At 40.8% G+C, this 17,814-nt stretch overlaps 3 protein-coding genes across 4 annotated transcripts; 2 read left to right on the forward strand and 1 right to left on the reverse strand.

Moving 5' to 3' along the window:
• Positions 1–1,413: 1,413 nt before the first annotated feature.
• Positions 1,414–3,513, forward strand: znhit3 (zinc finger, HIT-type containing 3). Its single transcript, XM_037468150.2, has 5 exons — positions 1,414–1,637; positions 2,375–2,406; positions 2,510–2,575; positions 3,127–3,204; positions 3,292–3,513. Exons 1-5 carry the CDS (start codon positions 1,570–1,572, stop codon positions 3,492–3,494), a joined length of 447 nt encoding a protein of 148 aa, XP_037324047.2. The 5' UTR covers positions 1,414–1,569; the 3' UTR covers positions 3,495–3,513.
• A 315-nt stretch (positions 3,514–3,828) lies between these two features.
• Positions 3,829–14,595, reverse strand: LOC119215730 (unconventional myosin-XIX). Its single transcript, XM_037468146.2, has 24 exons — positions 14,357–14,595; positions 13,203–13,350; positions 12,191–12,339; positions 11,861–11,974; positions 10,853–10,985; positions 10,694–10,763; positions 10,494–10,596; positions 10,310–10,406; positions 10,149–10,225; positions 9,604–9,694; positions 9,266–9,431; positions 8,976–9,049; positions 8,738–8,859; positions 8,513–8,626; positions 8,088–8,264; positions 7,875–8,012; positions 7,661–7,768; positions 7,487–7,557; positions 7,242–7,309; positions 6,206–6,363; positions 5,868–5,997; positions 5,555–5,640; positions 4,908–5,231; positions 3,829–4,793 (listed from the first exon to the last, which is right to left on the reverse strand). Exons 1-24 carry the CDS (start codon positions 14,408–14,410, stop codon positions 4,680–4,682), a joined length of 2,886 nt encoding a protein of 961 aa, XP_037324043.2. The 5' UTR covers positions 14,411–14,595; the 3' UTR covers positions 3,829–4,679.
• A 416-nt stretch (positions 14,596–15,011) lies between these two features.
• pigw (phosphatidylinositol glycan anchor biosynthesis, class W) lies at positions 15,012–17,714 on the forward strand. 2 transcript variants are annotated; one of them, XM_037468521.2, is made up of 2 exons: positions 15,012–15,167; positions 15,804–17,713. In XM_037468521.2, exon 2 carries the CDS (start codon positions 15,807–15,809, stop codon positions 17,298–17,300), a length of 1,494 nt encoding a protein of 497 aa, XP_037324418.1. In that variant the 5' UTR covers positions 15,012–15,167; positions 15,804–15,806; the 3' UTR covers positions 17,301–17,713. The 2 variants fall into 2 exon arrangements, with proteins under 2 accessions (XP_037324418.1, XP_037324419.1); XM_037468522.2 differs by having other exon boundaries at positions 15,037–15,105; positions 15,804–17,714.
• The last annotated feature ends 100 nt before the right edge of the window (positions 17,715–17,814 follow it).

Genomic DNA, 17,814 nt, shown 5'->3' on the forward strand with positions numbered 1-17,814 from the left:
GCAATATTTCCAAATAACAAGCAGAACATATTTTTTTTACAGCCAGCAGTCTAAAAGTGGCACAGCCGGGATCACGTGACTATAAGTATATAAACATAGGGTGACCTCATCTGTTTACACGCTCCGAGAACCGTCCGCTAAACGCCGCCGCATTCCGTCTCCAAATGGCGACAGATATGGAAAGGTTCATTTGTTTCGAGGAAACATATTACGATCAATATGACTATTATAATCTGCGTGAATACTCGTGCCATGCTTGTGGGAAAGGTAGATCCAAGCGAGAGATCGAGCTGAACACAAACCGCCATTGCCCCGCTGGACACGAAAGGAAAATAACAGAAAAATATCACAACAGCGAAGTGAAACGCAGGAGACCCAAGGTCCTGTCTTGATCGCTTTCGGAGTTTTCAGGTAATGTCTTAAAGTTTTACTAAAAAACGTAACGTCGTATGTATACAAAGGCCAGTAGACGGACGCCTGCTTTTCGAGGAACAGTCAACACCCAAGTTGTCTTTGTCCGATTAGGCCACTGTTTGGTAGACTAGTCATAAATACTCGATCAAGCGGATCCCTATTTTGAATGTTTTTATTTCTGTTCATATCATAATGAAGTGCATGCTCCGTGTGCAGATGGAACAATTGCTTCACTTGATATCTTACATAACAGTAAATAAAAAAATAAAACCACCTGTAAGCAAATAGGTCATTTATTTATACTTTGGCTTAATACGGGAATGTGCTAACATATGGGTTTGAGGAATTAAATGGTCTTTTCTGACATTTTAGACGAAATTATGAATAGCATAATATCAATCTGTTAAATCGATAATAAAATGGATACAGGATATTATTTGTGATCACCATTGAATTCTCACACAGATCTGGACACAGATTCCTGATGTTGACTATGGCCGAGGTTCCCTGCTGCCCCTGACCCGGTGAATGGAGCGCTGTGACTCCAGGAAGATGCCCAGCAGTCGGTCGCAGGACAGCCCTTCATTCCCTTGCTACTCTCAAGTTAAAGCTTTGCAAGTAGAATTTGTATGCAGCTAGGTCAGTGGTGTGATGAATATTAAGAGTTAGATGTCGTCATGTGGGTGCTGAATATATCATATATTGTATTTTGATTCAATAAAAGCTCAGCCCAGATTGTTGTATTTATTGCTTATAACGGAATAAGAATAGAAACAATTTGCTTTAACTACGCTATTTTAGTTTAGCTTTAGCTATTTAGTATTCCACTGGGTGATGAGTAAAGGTAATTCAAAATGTATGCATTTGTGGATCGTGGTAAGTACAATGCAGTCATTAATAATGAACCTAAATAAATGTGTGATAAAGTATTTCTCAGCTGGACCAAAGGTTCGCGAATCCATACCAATGTTTGGGTTGAGTTGGTGTACTGACTAAACTGTGGTTGAAGTCAAATAATTTTGCTTTGAAGGAAGGATTTCCAAACCGGAAGCGATACTATTTATTTCCTAGTCTACTCACGTGCGGGAGGAGCTCCCCTCCTAGCATAGCCACCGATTTATTTCTCACTTAACGTTATTTATTCTAGTCGCCAGGATGCAGATATGCAGCGTGTGCAGTGAACACACACCAAAATACAAATGTCCAGCATGCAAAATAAGATAGTAAGTAACGTTAACTTTAAATAACTTCCTGTAGCTAGCCGACGTTAGCTAGGTTAGTTAGCATTCAATTGGCGACCGAGTTTGGCTCAAGTAAAACAAAAGTTATCTGAGATTAGAGAATATAGTAGCCAATATATTTTTCTCTGCTCGTATTGCATTATTAAGTGTAATATACCAAACGTTTAATGAAGAGATAACATAAACAAATAACGTTAGCGATAAAAACTTTGAGCTAGCCTTTAAGCTAAATTACGATTCCGTAGACATTACGGTCGCAGTGCAGCACCGTATCGTAAGTTTTTAACCTAACGTTAATCATGCACGACACATGCCTCTTAAAAACATGGTAACGGCTATAGGTAACAATTCAGAATCCCCCAAAAAGATGCCATTCATTTACAAACCATGACACTGTAATGACGCGTGAAACATGGGACGGCCACCTACGTCACTGATAGCTCGAAGCCTCATGCTCCGACTCTGGAAGAAATAGTTTTGATTGAAAAATTAATTGATCCACAAAGCCATTATTCATGCTGAGTTGAAGCTAGACGCCTGCTTAAATAGATCTGATCTCCCGTTTGTAATATTAATATTGAAACTCGTTGACATACGGCATCTGTTCAGTGTACGGATGTCACTGTGTATTACCTTGATTCAGTATTATTATTATAGATTATCATATAGCCCGATACATTTGTTTTTATTAGATTTTTTCTTTCTTTTCTCTTTTTCAGTTGTTCACTTGGCTGTTATAAGACTCATAAAGGTAAATTCGCTTGATCTCAATATTTTAGCGATTTAACGTTATTTATTTTTATCTAGTTGTGATAACCACTGATCAACCAATGCGATTCTGTGTTTGTCCATAGACACGTGCCTGCCTGTTGAGCAGCCTGCACCTATTGACCCTGAAGCTACGGATTATTTTAATACTGGTATGGTGTTATTTCTGTGATTTTTCTTCTTTGTATAGTGTAGAGATGGAGATAGCGTGATCTTCATTATAGCAACTAAATTGATAATGAGCACATACTAACACAAAGTCTACTTTTGGGAATAATCCTGTGGAATAAGAATATTGATTTCATTGTATTACTTCTATTGTGGACATGCGTATAAACATAGTCGTAAATATATATATATATATTTTTTCTAAATATATACACTTCACATCCGTTTAGTAGATTAAGACAACAAAGATGGTTGTAGGCAGGGGTTGACATTAAAAGTAGCAGAGCAATCTAGGTTTGTAAATGATGCACCCATAACATGTTAATCACTGTTACACTACAATAAAATATATAGAGTGAGATGTATAGAATTCCGCCTGCCAAAGTGGCTAGTAAGAGTGACTGCTTTACCCGCCACACTCAAATTCTACCTGTATTTGGCGGGTGCTAATGTCAAGCAGTGTTTGTAAGACTAAGTGAGCACAGTCTAATGTTTCCCCCTGATGCATAAAGGACTTTGTTTCATGTCTTTTCAGAAACGTGGTCTGTTGAGGATCTTCTGCACGAAGAGGATATTGTTGACAAAGTCCCCCTGCAGAGGCTTAAGCTGTTAGGTATTAATCCAACAGTTTTATCTAACACTGTAATCACTAATAAGCACATAAAAAGTGTCTAATTCATGTTTTTGAATTTGCCTACAGGTCAGTCAAAAGAGCTACGAGATGTTCTTTGCAACCCCCACCTGAGAGAGTTACTTCGCTCCATAGACTGTGCAGATAGCAAAGCGGATGCTATGAAGGCTGCCATGCAGGAGCCTCTGTTTGTGGAATTTTCCGATCGATGTTTGAAAATTGTTGAAAATGAAGCCAAATCCTTAACTTGCAATGAAGGAGACGTTTTCTAAAAGTTTTTTTTCAAATCCCTTTAGATCATATTTTTGTATAAAGTCTGATTCGTTAGCATAATGTTTAGTTTCTGTAATCTTTGTGAATGTATGATCCTGCCCTTTGCTACAGTATTCAAATAAATGGATCATATTCAAACAATTTCCTGAGTCACCACTAAACACATGCAACAGATGATCACATGGAAATGAAGTAAGGATGGTGCATCCATTACACTTTTATTAACACACTTATTTTTTTTAAGAAATGGTCATTAAATATCAAGATTTCAAGTTGTACGACAATCCCTTGTTACCACTTACAAAATAGCGTACATAATTCAAATGATCAGCTGTGATAACTGAATCCCACATTTGAGTCTGTCTGGAAAAAGGTTAACAGATGAAGATATAACAGAATTACCAGCTGTCAGTAATTATTGCATACAATCAAATAATTACTTGCGTTACTTAAAGCCAAAGTGGTTTAGAAGACTGATGTTATAAGACTGGTAGGTTGTGCAGTAATTTCATTAATGCTTTAGACTGCAATATATGAAAATCCACACAAAGCGGATTAAGCAAATATTTTACAGATGTCTATTAAAACATTTCACTTTATTTTATTTTTTTTGCTTTCCCTATTTCACACCACCGATGTGTCCGCTTGTTGCTGTATGTAAGCAGGTCCGTGGTTGGAATGTGCAATACTTGCTTAATTCCTGTGCACACAATTTAGGAACCATTATAAATCCCTAAAATCACCTATAAATAATCACTTTAAAATAAATACTTATATCGACAGCCCATTCTTGACTTGAGTGTAGATTATAAGAAAGGCACTTGTCAAAGGCCCAATACTTTGATCAATAGGCTCTGTCCTGCAGTGACATCATAACTAAAAACCTGTTCAATGATTTAATTTGATCTTTTTTGTTCATGGAACCCGAAGGTGACTACAGATGATTTACGTTGAAGTCAGGTTCACGGCACAGTGCATAATCTTACCTAACCTGGTGGGTAAAAACAAATTCAGGTTCTCAGTCGTTGCATCAAAATGGCAAAAGGCATTGTTAGAGAAAACTGCCAATTATGACTTTTAACCACATTTAACAAAATTACATTTTATCCCCGCTCTGTCAAATAATGAAGGTGCAGATGCTTCCCCACCACATCCACCTTTGGCGTGCAGCACCTTGGGATTGCTTACAAAGTTTTTTCCAGCAGAATCGCATTGAATCCCGTCACATCTCTCTTTATGTCTGGTTGCGTGTCAGCATAGAGAAGTGGAGATCGCTGATAGTGCAGCTTTACAGATCCCTGAGAAGACAAGAAAAAGTTGAACCCCAAAGGACCAACCCTAAGTATCATCAATAAAAATCCTTGAGATAGTAAAAACCTGATGGTACATCTCACACAAGTATGTGCCCTCACCTTTGGTTGAGCCCGTATGGAGGCTAGCTCCTGCGAGTACTGATTGGGCTTCACCTTGTACTCCCTTCTCCTGGAGGGCAGCTTGAGGGAGGCCATCACAGACACCATCTTCTGGAAGCCTGTGGCTGTCAGAGACATGGTGACGGACGGCGCTGAGGCCAGAGCCAGCCCCATGGGCCAACCTCGCACTGAGACAGGCTCCTGGAGGGAGCAGAGCTGCACTGAGCCCCGCTCCCTGATAACAGCGTTCAAAGCTGGCAGGTCCTCCTCCGCTAGGTCCATTGCGTCGTCCAGTTCTGCCTCGGCCAAGGATTTCAAAAGGGCCTGCAACAAAAAACAAAACTACTGTTCACATGATCCATAGGTACACATATTTATATTATATATTATTGTGTTTTAACAGTGCACATCTATTTGTTGTACCCGGAGAGATTTAGCGTAGCTCTCACAATAGACAGTAAAAACTGGTCAAAGATGCAGATCTGTTATGCAGGTAGCCGCTAATGCAGCCTCAAGCAGAGACAGGTAATGTCTCTGGTTGTGATTTTCTGACCCAACGTACGCGGACTAAAGGCTTTCGTTAATCTCAGCCATGGAAAATAAGCAGGGAAACACGATGTGCGATATGTATTCTTTACACAGCTCACCCTCCTCTTCCTCCAGGCGGTCTGGATGACTGCAGCGGCTCTGTTGCATCTCTGGAGCTGCCTCCTGAGCAGCCACGACCGCACCGCTGTGGGACGCATGAGACACATTCAACATCTGACCACACCATTCATTCTGCAAGTGTAGGCTTTGCATTGTGGAGACAAATGTGTATGTACATCCATTTGGTCATCATCAGTTAATCCGATGAGCTGTTTAAGGTATAAACCGCCGGCCTGCGAACACTTTGTGCTGATTCTGCCCGCTGGCTCCTATTGGCCAGACAGGTGAGGTCTTAAGGCATTAAGAGTTTACCTGCTTGGATCAGAGTAGCAGACCGCTGGCGGGCGTGGCGCCTGCGGCGCTGGTACCTCAGCCAGCAGCACTGAATGGAGAAGGCACACTGGGACAGGATCTTCTTCCTCTGATCCTCCAGCGGATCTAGCTGTGGGAAAATAGCCAGGCAGGTCAAGAGAAGACCGGAGCCCTTATATGCTTCATGTGCCTGTTGAGTAATTGAAACACCCAACAGGAAAGACACGACTAGATCAAAAAGTGTTGGTTGTATTTTAGCTTATTACCTTTGAGGTATTTGTGTTCCAAGTTACACTTTATATGATGTGAGGGTGTGTGTATATAGTTAAGTGACTGACCATCAACTGAGTGAGAAAAACTTTAGTCCTGCCACAGTGGACCCATATATTGGGTTTGTCCCGGTTGTGCGAGGGGTCGAACGCCTTGAGCTGTAGAACCACACCGAGGAGCTCCTCCACCTCCTGCCGCAGCGTGTTGCTGCGGTCAGCCTCCCCATCTAAGAGGGGCATTGGAATTAGAGTGAATTACAAGAGACATAATTCAAGGAAGGGCAGAGCAGCACTCGACTGTCTGGAGATTCACTTTAACCGCAACAGATTCAGTCAGTGAGCTGGAAAGTGGTTATGATTGAGAGAGCAGACGGCTTTTACAGAGTCCGATGTCTTTACTTCGTCTGGAATCAATCAATCAATCTTTCAAACCTGATTCAGTAGTATTAGTGGGCAGATCCCTTGAGAGTGTACAGCCACAAAAGTGCTTCACGCGCTGATGTTCAGCAGGTATAATGTTAACCACGTTCACATTCTAAGCACGGCACCACCAACCAAAGTATTTGATCTCATGGCAGCACCACAGCAAAAGTCAGGGAATCACCAGGATTATTAGAATTCATCCTCCGTATTGTTCATCAAAGATTGTAATAGCCATCCATCCAACAGCTGACTTATTCTAGTCTGAAACATACAGGCAGACACACTGGCTGACGAACAAGGCCATCCACAGCAGTGCTGCTAGCGTGGATGAAAAGCAGCAAACTAGTGTGTTAAGATAAATTCCAAAAGTCCAAGCACGCACCGGTAAGGAATGAGTAAAGATACGTGAAACACGCAAAGCGAGCTCTGATAGACAGAGGTTCATGCATTTACCTGAAAAGTTCATAAAATGTTGCCCATTGTGTTAGAAAGTCTTGTTTTTATACACCAAAGGAAAAAGTCCGCAGTAGAGTAGAGCGCTGAGGGTCACGCTTACTAGGGAGGCTAGTGAAGGAAAAGGTGAATAGATCAGCAGACCCACAGAGGAAAGAAAATCACTCATTGTCAACAGTGAACATGCAAAAATTGACCTTAAAATGAACATTCAACAAACTGTACTTACCAACACTGCCTGACTTGGAATATTTTGCAATCAGTCCGTAGCGTTGCATGAAGCTTTTGAAAGGAATTCTGTGCAACAGAAATGAGGAGTCAACCAAAATCCAAGTTTTTTTAATCTAGCTAAATTTGAATCTAGCAGATAGAAATCAGCACGCCTCCAGTTTAGAGAAACAGACAGGAGTCCTGAGGCCTTTCCCTCTATCTACACTATGCTCAATCTCATTGAATGACATTTTTTTTCTTCACCTTATTGGAAAGCCAGCAGCACTTATGTGAATAGTCTCTACAATCCCACAGGCCTCCAACTGTAAGATAACCTGAGAGTACACAGGACATAACCATTCAAAGATTTCAGTTTAAAAAAAATTGAAGGAATCGCTTTTGTTGTAATTGTGCAAATAATTAAACATATATCTCTACCTCCTCCTTTTTGAAGGTCAGCGGCTTACAGTCTGTGTTGGGTTTGATGCAGCGAGTGTAGTGAGGAGTTGTGGTGTGGAGGATCTTCATCAGGCTCTCTAGAGAGTTCTGCAATCAGAAGTCAGTAGCATTACTAAACTCGCCCAGAGAGGGGATCTACAAGCCCCACCTAGCTAATGCAATCCCAGTAAATAACGCTCTGGTGGGCTCCCACCTTAAACTTGGAGACCACCGTGACTCTACTGAGCCCCTTGGTGGTTGTGTTCTCGGTTTCCTTATCAGAGAAGATCTGGCGGAGCAGGGGGTTGTCAGACTTCTGAAGCAGGTGGGTGAGCTCTGGCGGTACTGGGTCCTAACGCACACAATCCGCTGGATGAGTGCATGGAGACGTGGGGAACTCTCTGAATGCTTTCTCTATGGCACGCACCTTGTTTTTCTCCACCATTCGCTCTATCTGGTAGTGGACATTGCCGGCATAATGGGCCACAGTGAAGTGTGGCACCTTGCTGAACTTGTCCCAGCTGATGTTGGCATTGACACTGAGCTCCTTCTCCAGACGAACCATAAAGGTCCTTGTGTCTGAGACTCGATTGAGACGACTCTCCTACAGGAAAGGTATGTCAAATGTTGTCAACATTCTCTTACTGCAGAAACGAGTCAAAGGTTTAGACCAACTTTATCATTAAATGAAATAATGGAAATGGTTTCTCTTTAAAAACGGTATGTTTTCTGAATGTAATTTTCTTTTTCTTCTGGTTATTAATCTGTAATTTTGTTTGGTTTTTGTGCAGGTTAACAAAAATGTTTTATCAAAAAATAATGTGTTCAATTTAAAATGTATTACCAGCATACCTCATTAAGAAGAGAAAAGACACTGACGGGACTTCCCTCTAGAAGATCAAGACACCTCTGGTTGTCTTGGTATTTGACAAAGGACCACTCCAACCCCTCTGATACATATTCCTCCTGGGAGAAGCAGACATAAACACAAATATTACGCATTGCGCATCAACACATCAGGCAGAGAAACTACAGCTCTCCGGAGATCTCTGCATGGAGAACTGATGGACGTCGTACCTGCTGAGCTTTGAGATAATGAGCCACAAAATGCTGCTGCAGTTTCTCATTAGCGTAGTTGATGCACAGTTGCTCCAGGTTATTGATCTGGAAACATTCAAACCCGTACACATCTAGAACCCCTGGAGATCACAGAGAGGAGAGGACCGTGTGAGCTTGTGAGACGAATCAGAGAATAAATGCAAAACAAATGATTTGCATTGATATTCAACTAAGTAAAAGAACATAATGTCTTTACCTATGAAGTTGCACCACATGGACTTGTCTGCACATATGCTGTTGTTGATGAATGTAACCAGCCAGTCAAATAGTCTGTAAAAAATAAAAATATTAACACAACTCTTGATCTTCCTCTCTGTTTATTGTAAACCAAAAAGCATGATGGTTTCACATTTGATTGTTTGGTGGAAAGGAATGTTTTGGGGACAAAGTCCTGGTCACAGGACAAAAACAAGCGCCAGCATGACCGGCCCTCTGTACATAATATTATCACATTGCCGCTGGACGTGATCAAATCCTGCTTCTTACTGGGCATAGATGACCTTGGCCAGGCAGTCTCTTCTCATGCTGCACTCTGCCCGGGAACAGGGCTTCAGCACACTTTGTTTCCCCGCCTTCAACGTCCTCACCCTCAAACATGTCCGAAGCTCCTCGGCCGTGACGCACAGCAGCTCAGCAGCGCTCTGCCAAAAGTCTAAAACACAGAGTGGAAGGTTGTTAATAACTGTAAAAAACTGTATGAAATACATAGTTGTCAGAGAGCACGGTGTTGTGTGTTTAGAATGGAATCTCTTGAGCATTATTCTTTGCAGCTCAATGACCGGAAGTGAGAAAATGAAATATCTAAGATAAAATGTATCAAATACCTTTGGACTGTTCATCTAGATCACACGGTTGTGATTCATCATTGGAAGAGGAGAAATTCATATTCCCCAGCTGCAGAATCCCTGCTAATATCTGTAATGCAAAAAATAGAAAGCAAAAAATAGAAAGCAAAAAATGAACATTCATTAAATAATTTACTACATTTCAAGTAGGGTGATACTACAAAGACATTGTGGTACCCATCAATTAAACTGACAAGAACAAGCATACATTTACACAAATTTAAGAACTTAATATAATCTTATTAGTCTGCATTTATGTGGATGCATGTAAAAAGTGGGTGTGTAAAAGAAAATATTCTCCTTTTTTTACCCATAATTTCAAAATGTATTTGCAATTGGTCCTGTCTGCACAAACAGCTGGGTGCCGGTGCATAAACATAATAAATGAAGATAAAGCAGAACAGTTATAATAATATAAAATATGCCTTTATTGAAGAATTCATAACTATTAACTGTAGTGTCATAGTGTTTGTAACTGCTGAACAGAGGAGGTTAAGTCGTGTTAGTGATGAGGAGTACCATACCCTGAATATTTGTCTCTGCCTTTCTGCATTAATGCCCAAATGAACCATTGCCTCGACAGTCTCATCGAAGCAATCCTCTATAAAGACAACATGTGGAGAGTAGGTACTTGAGAGAATCACATAAATGTACATGTCTCAATACACAAGAAATAAAGACCAACCCTCAACTGTCTTTTCTGCATTTGGCAGCCACAAAAAACTCTGGCTACATGGCATCTTCCACTCCATTCTCTGCTCATCTGTGGCACCTTTCATCATCTGAAAAAAACACATGCTCTCAGCAGCTGCACATCTGAATGTTAATCCTGATCCCAAACACGACAATGTGCAGCCCCGTTAACTCACCTGGTAAAAGATGTGGAAGTTCCTCTCATTAGCCAGCTGGCAGGTCACCCTAGTCTTCTCCAGCAAATAGGTTTGCACAGACGCTCCCACTAACAGCTGACACCTTCATGTAAAAAACAACACATCAAACCGACCAAAAACATGTAGTGATCTCACTTGATGAAGAAGAGGGTGCAGCAGGATTAGTTGCGAGTGCCTACCTGTCCAGCTGGAGCTGGATGTACTTTCCAAAGCGACTGCTGTTGTTGTTCCGTAGCGTGCAGGCATTGCCTACACACGGAGGGTAAAGTGTTGACTCTGGAAAAGCACAGTGATTGTATTTACATTACCGAGACACCGGCGATCAGCAGTTATCTCACCGAAAGCTTCCATGAGGGGGTTGGAATCCAGCACCCTCCTTTCTATCCTCTCCACTGTGTTCTGACTCTTCACCACTGAGGAGGAAGCCGCCACAGTGGCGTAATATTTCATCAGGCAACGAGACGTCCATGTCTGCAAAGAAACAAGTTCACAAGTTCACAGGGCACAACTTGAGAGCGTTGGCTGACCTGCCGTTCTTGAGAGGTCAGAGGAAATACGATGCACGTGATTAATCACAAATAAATGATGTTGGTCAATTTATTTAGTCAATTAAACATTATATTTTTGCAGTTAATCTCTGAGGGTTTTCTTCAGAGATTAACTGTTTATACCAACTATCTTCCGTATACATTTATCTACCTATTACCAACTAACTTCTGCTAAATTTGACCTACATTGCCCTTTTAACCTTTAATTAAACAATTTAAATAAGATTTTAATTTCTCACTCTGCACTGTAACTTTTAATTATTTTTATATTTAGAATTGTATTTGCTGTTTCTTAATTGTCTTTTAATTCTTGCATTTTATTTCACTTTATTGTATGACATGTTATGACGTGAAGCACTTTGAGTCTGCCTTGTGTATGAAAAGCGCTGTACAAATAATCTTGCCTCGCCTTGCCTGACTCACATGGTTAAAAAAATAGACAAATGGCCAACAGCTGATTTGTTATAGTGTCTTGATTATTTAAATCAAGTATTTAAAAATAAAACAGGGGTGTGAGCAAACAATTCATAAACTGGAACTAGCTTAATTTATGTTTATTATACTGTGCTGCTGAAATAGCAAAAGGAACCATTACTTCCCGTGTGCATTCAGAGCAGCAAATGAACTGGTTTGACATCTGCTTTTGTAATCTTGTACTGCGCTAAGTACAATAAATAGGAAGAAAACACATTAATAATATTCAGAACATGAGGCTCTCAAGAGACTTTAAAATGCATAGTTATCTTAGTCTATATTACTCATACTCCTGAAGCGTGGCACACCATGTGTTGGTTTTACCTTCCCTGCACCGCTCTCCCCGCTGACCACCAAGGATTGGTTCACCGGCTCCAGCTGGCCCTGAACATTCCTGTAGGCTTCCTCGGCCACAATAAAGATGTGTGGTTTGAACTCCTATTGGCAAAAAGAATGGTCGTTATGAACTTCTGGCAGAGTCGTCAGTGACTTAAAAGAGATTCTCAAGGTTGAATGAGTTTGACTTTGAAGATGTTTCCTAAAGGAAGCAGACGAGGCAACTAGAGGATTCATGTTGGACCCAAAACAGGAAGGTTGATGCTTTTTTTGCACTTTGAAACACAATATAACAAGCCACAGTTATTGCTTTGTTACCTGAGGCTGAGGAGCGCCGTGATACTCCTTCATCACATCCAGCGAGTAGAGGTCGGGGATTGGCTCAAATGGGTTCAGAGCTACCAAGGTGCAGCCAGCATGGGTGTAGAACACCTTTGCGCTGTACCTGGCCTGCAGGCATTTCAGCACTAACAGAGCAAAATGTTAAATAGGATTAGAGATTAACAGGAAACAACATAAAAGCCCATTTTTAGAGGATGAAAACCGGCTGAGGAAGGAATGAGAAAACGCCAGAGAAGACAGCAGCTCTAACAGCGTAAATCTTCATCTATAACTAAATTAGGTACCTATAAAAAAATATATAGAAATTACATGCTGTCACACCCTGACATCTGTTGTTAATAAGCAGTATTGTTGAGCTTATTAGCTGTTTCTCTACCCTGACATATGATTTTAATTTGTACTTTTTGCATATTCCCAATGGCACTGCATTATTTTTAAGACAAGCAATGGAGAGTAAATTGACTGCTGAAATATTTGTGTACATGAACACTTTAGGATATGATGCTTCATATTTTCCCCGTCTATAAAAACATAAGGAATACAAGAATTGTTGTTATGGGAATGTTTGAATCTAGTGCCCTTGGTTCCCCCTCCTGAGTGAAACTTGATCCCTCTCATTTGTATACTGCAGTAATTCATGCAACCTTATTTTTCTTGACGGCCCATGACATTTGATCTTGTTTAAACAATACACAATAAATGCTGCAAGGCAACGTGACATGAGCCAGAAAACACAGTGTCACACTACCGGCGTTTTAATAAATAAAGTTGATTCAACATGTAAAATGCTCAGCACTCACTAGAGACATCAAGATTCGTGAAATGAATGGAAGGGGTCATATGTTGATCAAAACCAGCCCACAATGACTTAAATAACACTTTGCTGAAACAGCAAGCACTAGATGCACAGAGCCCCGTGATAAATTGTGTTATCTAGTAATCTTAGAGACTCTAGAGGCCCCAGTGACAATAGAGCTCCATTTGTTACCTGTTAATGGGGTCACCGGATTGACTTTGGTGAGGTCGTCATAAGTGTGGAGTTGGTCTTCATCAATGAGGAAGGCCTGGATTTCTCCCTCCACTGGATCATTTAGGCACGAGGGAGGGGAATGGACTTTCTGGACAAATCCTTTCACCTATGTGAATTAGGCAAAAATGATATTAATGATGCAAATGTGAGCAAGTCATGTAACGTGAATACGCATGGTCATAAAAAACTGAAGATAACGTCCAAGCTGATTACACAAAAGCCAGGGAGAGGAGTTTTTATGCTAGAGTACAACATTAAACAACCTGTACCTCTGATGTCATCAACTCTTATTGGAATGTTTTATTTAAAAGACATCATGATAGATTTCCTTAAACAGTACTGCAGACATATCTTGTTTTGTACATCAAAATTACAAAATACGTCAAACTTTTCTACGCGTTCTGCCACTTCTATGCTCTTGAAGGTCAAACATCATACAGCAGTTTTATTGCTAGTTCATGCTCTTTATTCCTGCATGTATTTTCTCAGCGCCACTTTGTGTCACGTGTGAGTCAAAAATCCTGATAGAAGTCCGCTTTATCTTGCCACGGTCACGTGGGCTCGACCTGCATCCTGCCACTGTCAACAGGTACTAACTACATTTGTGCAGACAGGTTTAATCCAATAACAGGTAGCCTACATCCAATGGAAATCATCTGAATGCAATTGTTTTAATACCTAATGCAAAAATAACACAACGAATATCGGACTACACAACATTTTCAATGTGTTTTGATGAGCACCCACGTTTTGTTCTTGTACCAAACTCCGTTCAAAAATCTGAAAATGTAGAGAATGGCTGGTTTTATCCTTGCAGAATACCAGGTGGCCTGGACTAGGCATTATCAAAATATTTGAGCAGAAAAGAAGTCAATGTAAAACTTTGGAAAACGTGCTTGAACACGAACCAATCAAAATTGAGAACCTTAACTTTTCTCGTGACTCCAGGTCAGGTTATCATGCTAATTTATCACGAACTTCAAAAAAGATAATCTAAAGATAAGGTTTATCTTGGATTAAATGAGTGAAGCATAAGTGTATCTCTGTGTCCGCGATCATTCAAAGGTTTATCAAGGTGTAACATGGTGTCCCGGGTCTTTTCGGGTCCTCACCTCTCGGTGGAGAAGTCCTGAGCTGTCGATACGTCGGCTGTCGGCAGAACTCATCGATTTTACCGTTACCTTTGATTTCCAAAATCCTCAAGCCTCGAGCTTTAAGAATGTTCACTTTAACACAAGTTGGGGTTATTTTAAACTACAGCCCTGAACCGGAATATTTTCCATTACTGTCAGAAATTCCATAAGATCAACTTCCTGCGTCTTCTGCTTTTCCAACTGGCTCCCAAGCTTCCAGCCTTACACTTGTTCCCGCCCTCTTCCGGCCGCTTCAGGGACCAGCTGTCCAACTTCTTTCCATCGTTGGCTGAGAATAAAACTAACTACATTGTAAGCGATTTGTCGGTTACATTATTTTTAAATGAATCTTGCATTTGAATAGTACATCTTTAGAACATACATTTCAACACCACTAGAATGGACTTAAAATTAGGAATTTATATTTTGCATTTTGGTGCAAATGTTTTCCCTTTGTTGTTCCAAAAGTGGGACCGTGTATTCACCACCTGCCTGGACCCAGCGGGAACGATTGTCTAAGACAGTAGTATTTTCGCGATGAGACTAATTTCCTGATTTGTTGTATCCTTTAAACTCAAGTCTAGTCTACTTTAGAAATTGACAGAAAACCGAGGTATTTTGAATGCCTCATGCGACTGAATGCGGAAGCGTTTGAGTTGCGGGGCGTACTGCATGCTGCGTACCGCAGGTTAGCATCACGCAAGGGAACGTCAAGCAACTCTAAATAGGTATGCTGTGAAACCGGTATCTTGTGAAACTTCATTTACGGCGCCTAGAAGAAACATCCGTAGTAAGTACTCTTAACTAGACACTGAAATGCCTTGCTTGCGTATCAAATGCCGCAGAATAGATCAGATAAATGAACATGCTTTACAATGTTTTTTTGTAGAAGACACTAATGAAGCTTCAGCTTCCACCTTTCGTTGCTAGCTTTACCTTTTGAGTTTTGGCTAAAAGTCAGCCGATCAAGAGTTGAATAACTTAACATTGATTGATGGAATTAGGGACATAACTTACTTGTTACCTCTAACTCAGAAAGAAAACAAATAACGTCAGAGCTATAACTACATTCCAATTTAGTTCTAATGCCTAGATCGAAAAGTGGTATGTGACAGGTTCCTTTTCCAGAACAATGATGTGTGAACGATGTGTTTTGCCACTGAAGACTCGATCCATGTGGGAAAATGTAGTAGTATTACACATGTTTTCATGAGATCGAGAGGGAAAGTACACTGCTATGAATCATATTTATGTTGGTAGAAAATGGTGAAGCATTGAATCAGACAAATGAAATAAGTTTAAAGAGCTACCTGCTGCGATAGAGTCCAAAATGCTGTTTAACTTCCTAGTGTCTATTGAAAATGTTGATATATACGTTCCCCTAATTACTGTGATGTTTCTCTCATCTACCAAAAAATATTCACAGGCCATGTCTCAGAGGGACCTGAAGGAAGCTTTCATCAGTAACCTCAATGGGACCACTCTGCAGGAGGTGGGCCTGGGGTCATTTCTCACTCCACTGTGCCTCATCAGCAGAGGACTGATTTTGACCTTGTATCACCAGGCCAGGGGAACTCTTCCGCTGCCACTTCCACTGATTTCTCACCTTCTCCTAGACTTCTGTGTGCTTATCCTTCCCCTTGTCCTGTCATGCACGATCCTGAGTGACGCTCTTCACCAGGTCATCCTGGGCCTGGCTTTTATTGCAGGTTGTGTGTTGTGTTATATCTATCGTACCAACAGTCATCGCTCTGTTCGCCCCCCACAAAACACCGTCAGCACCTTCCTTCAGAGTCACGTTCAATTCAACCAGCTTCCCTTCGTCACCATCTTCCGAGTGTTTGTAAACGTGAAAACTGCCATCAGCATTCTGGCCGTGGACTTTAGTATCTTCCCAAGGCGATATGCTAAAACTGAAACCTATGGCACTGGCGTTATGGACTTTGGTGTCGGTGCATATGTCTTTGCAAATGCTCTTGTATGTCCAGAGGCCCGGGGGAAGAACATCTGTGGATCCAAGGTGAATCACATCGTAAAGCAGCTCCTGTCTGTCTGGCCCCTGGTTGTTCTTGGTATGGGAAGGCTAGTGAGCCTAAAAATCTCTGGCTACCACGAGCATGTGACAGAATATGGCATTCACTGGAATTTCTTTTTTACACTAGCCATTGTCAGAGTTGTGGCTTCTGTGCTTTTGGCTGTTTTTCCAGCCAGTCGTGCATGGGTCATTGCCCTTCTGATCAGTGGATTTTATCAGTTGGTTCTGGAGACATCAGGGCTGAAGACTTTCATTATTCACAATGAAGACAGAGAAATTAGCTTTCTGCATGCTAACAAGGAGGGTGTATTCTCTACAGCAGGCTATGTAGCCATCTACATTGCAGGAGTGCAGGTTGGACTGTATGTGATGCAACCAAGATCCCAAGTTAGACAGTGGCTCAAAGCACTTTTTAACCTCTTTTTGGGAAGTTTTGTGCTGTACACTGCTTTGTTCATATGTCAGACTCTCGTGGAGCCAGTGTCTCGCCGCTTAGCTAATTTACCATTCTGCCTCTGGAGTATTGCTCAGTCTCTGTTTTTTATGACCTGTCTTGGTGCTGCTGATATGGTTTTGCTGTTTTCCAAAAGAAGATCAGGTTGTCACCTTGTACCCTCATCATGGAATCCGCATAAGAAAAAAACAGACTCCGCCTCTGACAAAAAGACAAGTGACATAGAAAGACACTGTCTTGTTCAAGCTGTCAGCAGGAATCAGTTGCTATTTTTCCTGCTTGCAAATGTCATGACAGGGTTGACAAACTCAATAGTGGATACACTTGGTTGCAGCAGTTCATTTTCTCTGGTTGTGTTGCTGTCCTACATGTTTGTGAATTGTTTAGTAATAGGTGTCTTACATCATTGTGGAGTTACATTAAAATTCTGGTAAAACTGCATTCATAAAATTACGTTCATTGGCTTGTGGTTACAGACAGACTTTCCATATAGCTGCAGATACTATTGTAAATATTCTGTTTATTTATGAAAATCTATCTTGTATGTCTTTATTAAATAAAAGTGTATCCAAATAAGTGAGAAGTTGGAGTAAAATAAAGTGTTAAGCCAAACACAGACTGTACATTATTTTAATTTTTAAAGATAAAGAGGTTTTTATTCTGATTGTAGTGATACCTCAACATTTTGTGTGGTAGCCTTTAGCCAACCAACAGCATGAACAACAACAATCAGGAACAACTTCAAACAATATACATACAAATATATAGTGGAATACAAACACATTACTAAAGTGTCTGTGTGTGTGTGTTCTTTTTGTGCAATAAAAAAGGTTTTTGTTGCTGTATAACAACGCTTTCTGCTTAAATGGCTGTGTACTGCTATCACATATTCTAGGATTTTATTTATCAGGATCTGACATTGTTGTAAAAAAAGAAAACTCCATTTAA

Source organism: Pungitius pungitius, chromosome 16 (assembly GCF_949316345.1).
Source record: "Pungitius pungitius chromosome 16, fPunPun2.1, whole genome shotgun sequence".
NCBI classification, from domain to species: Eukaryota; Metazoa; Chordata; class Actinopteri; order Perciformes; family Gasterosteidae; genus Pungitius; species Pungitius pungitius.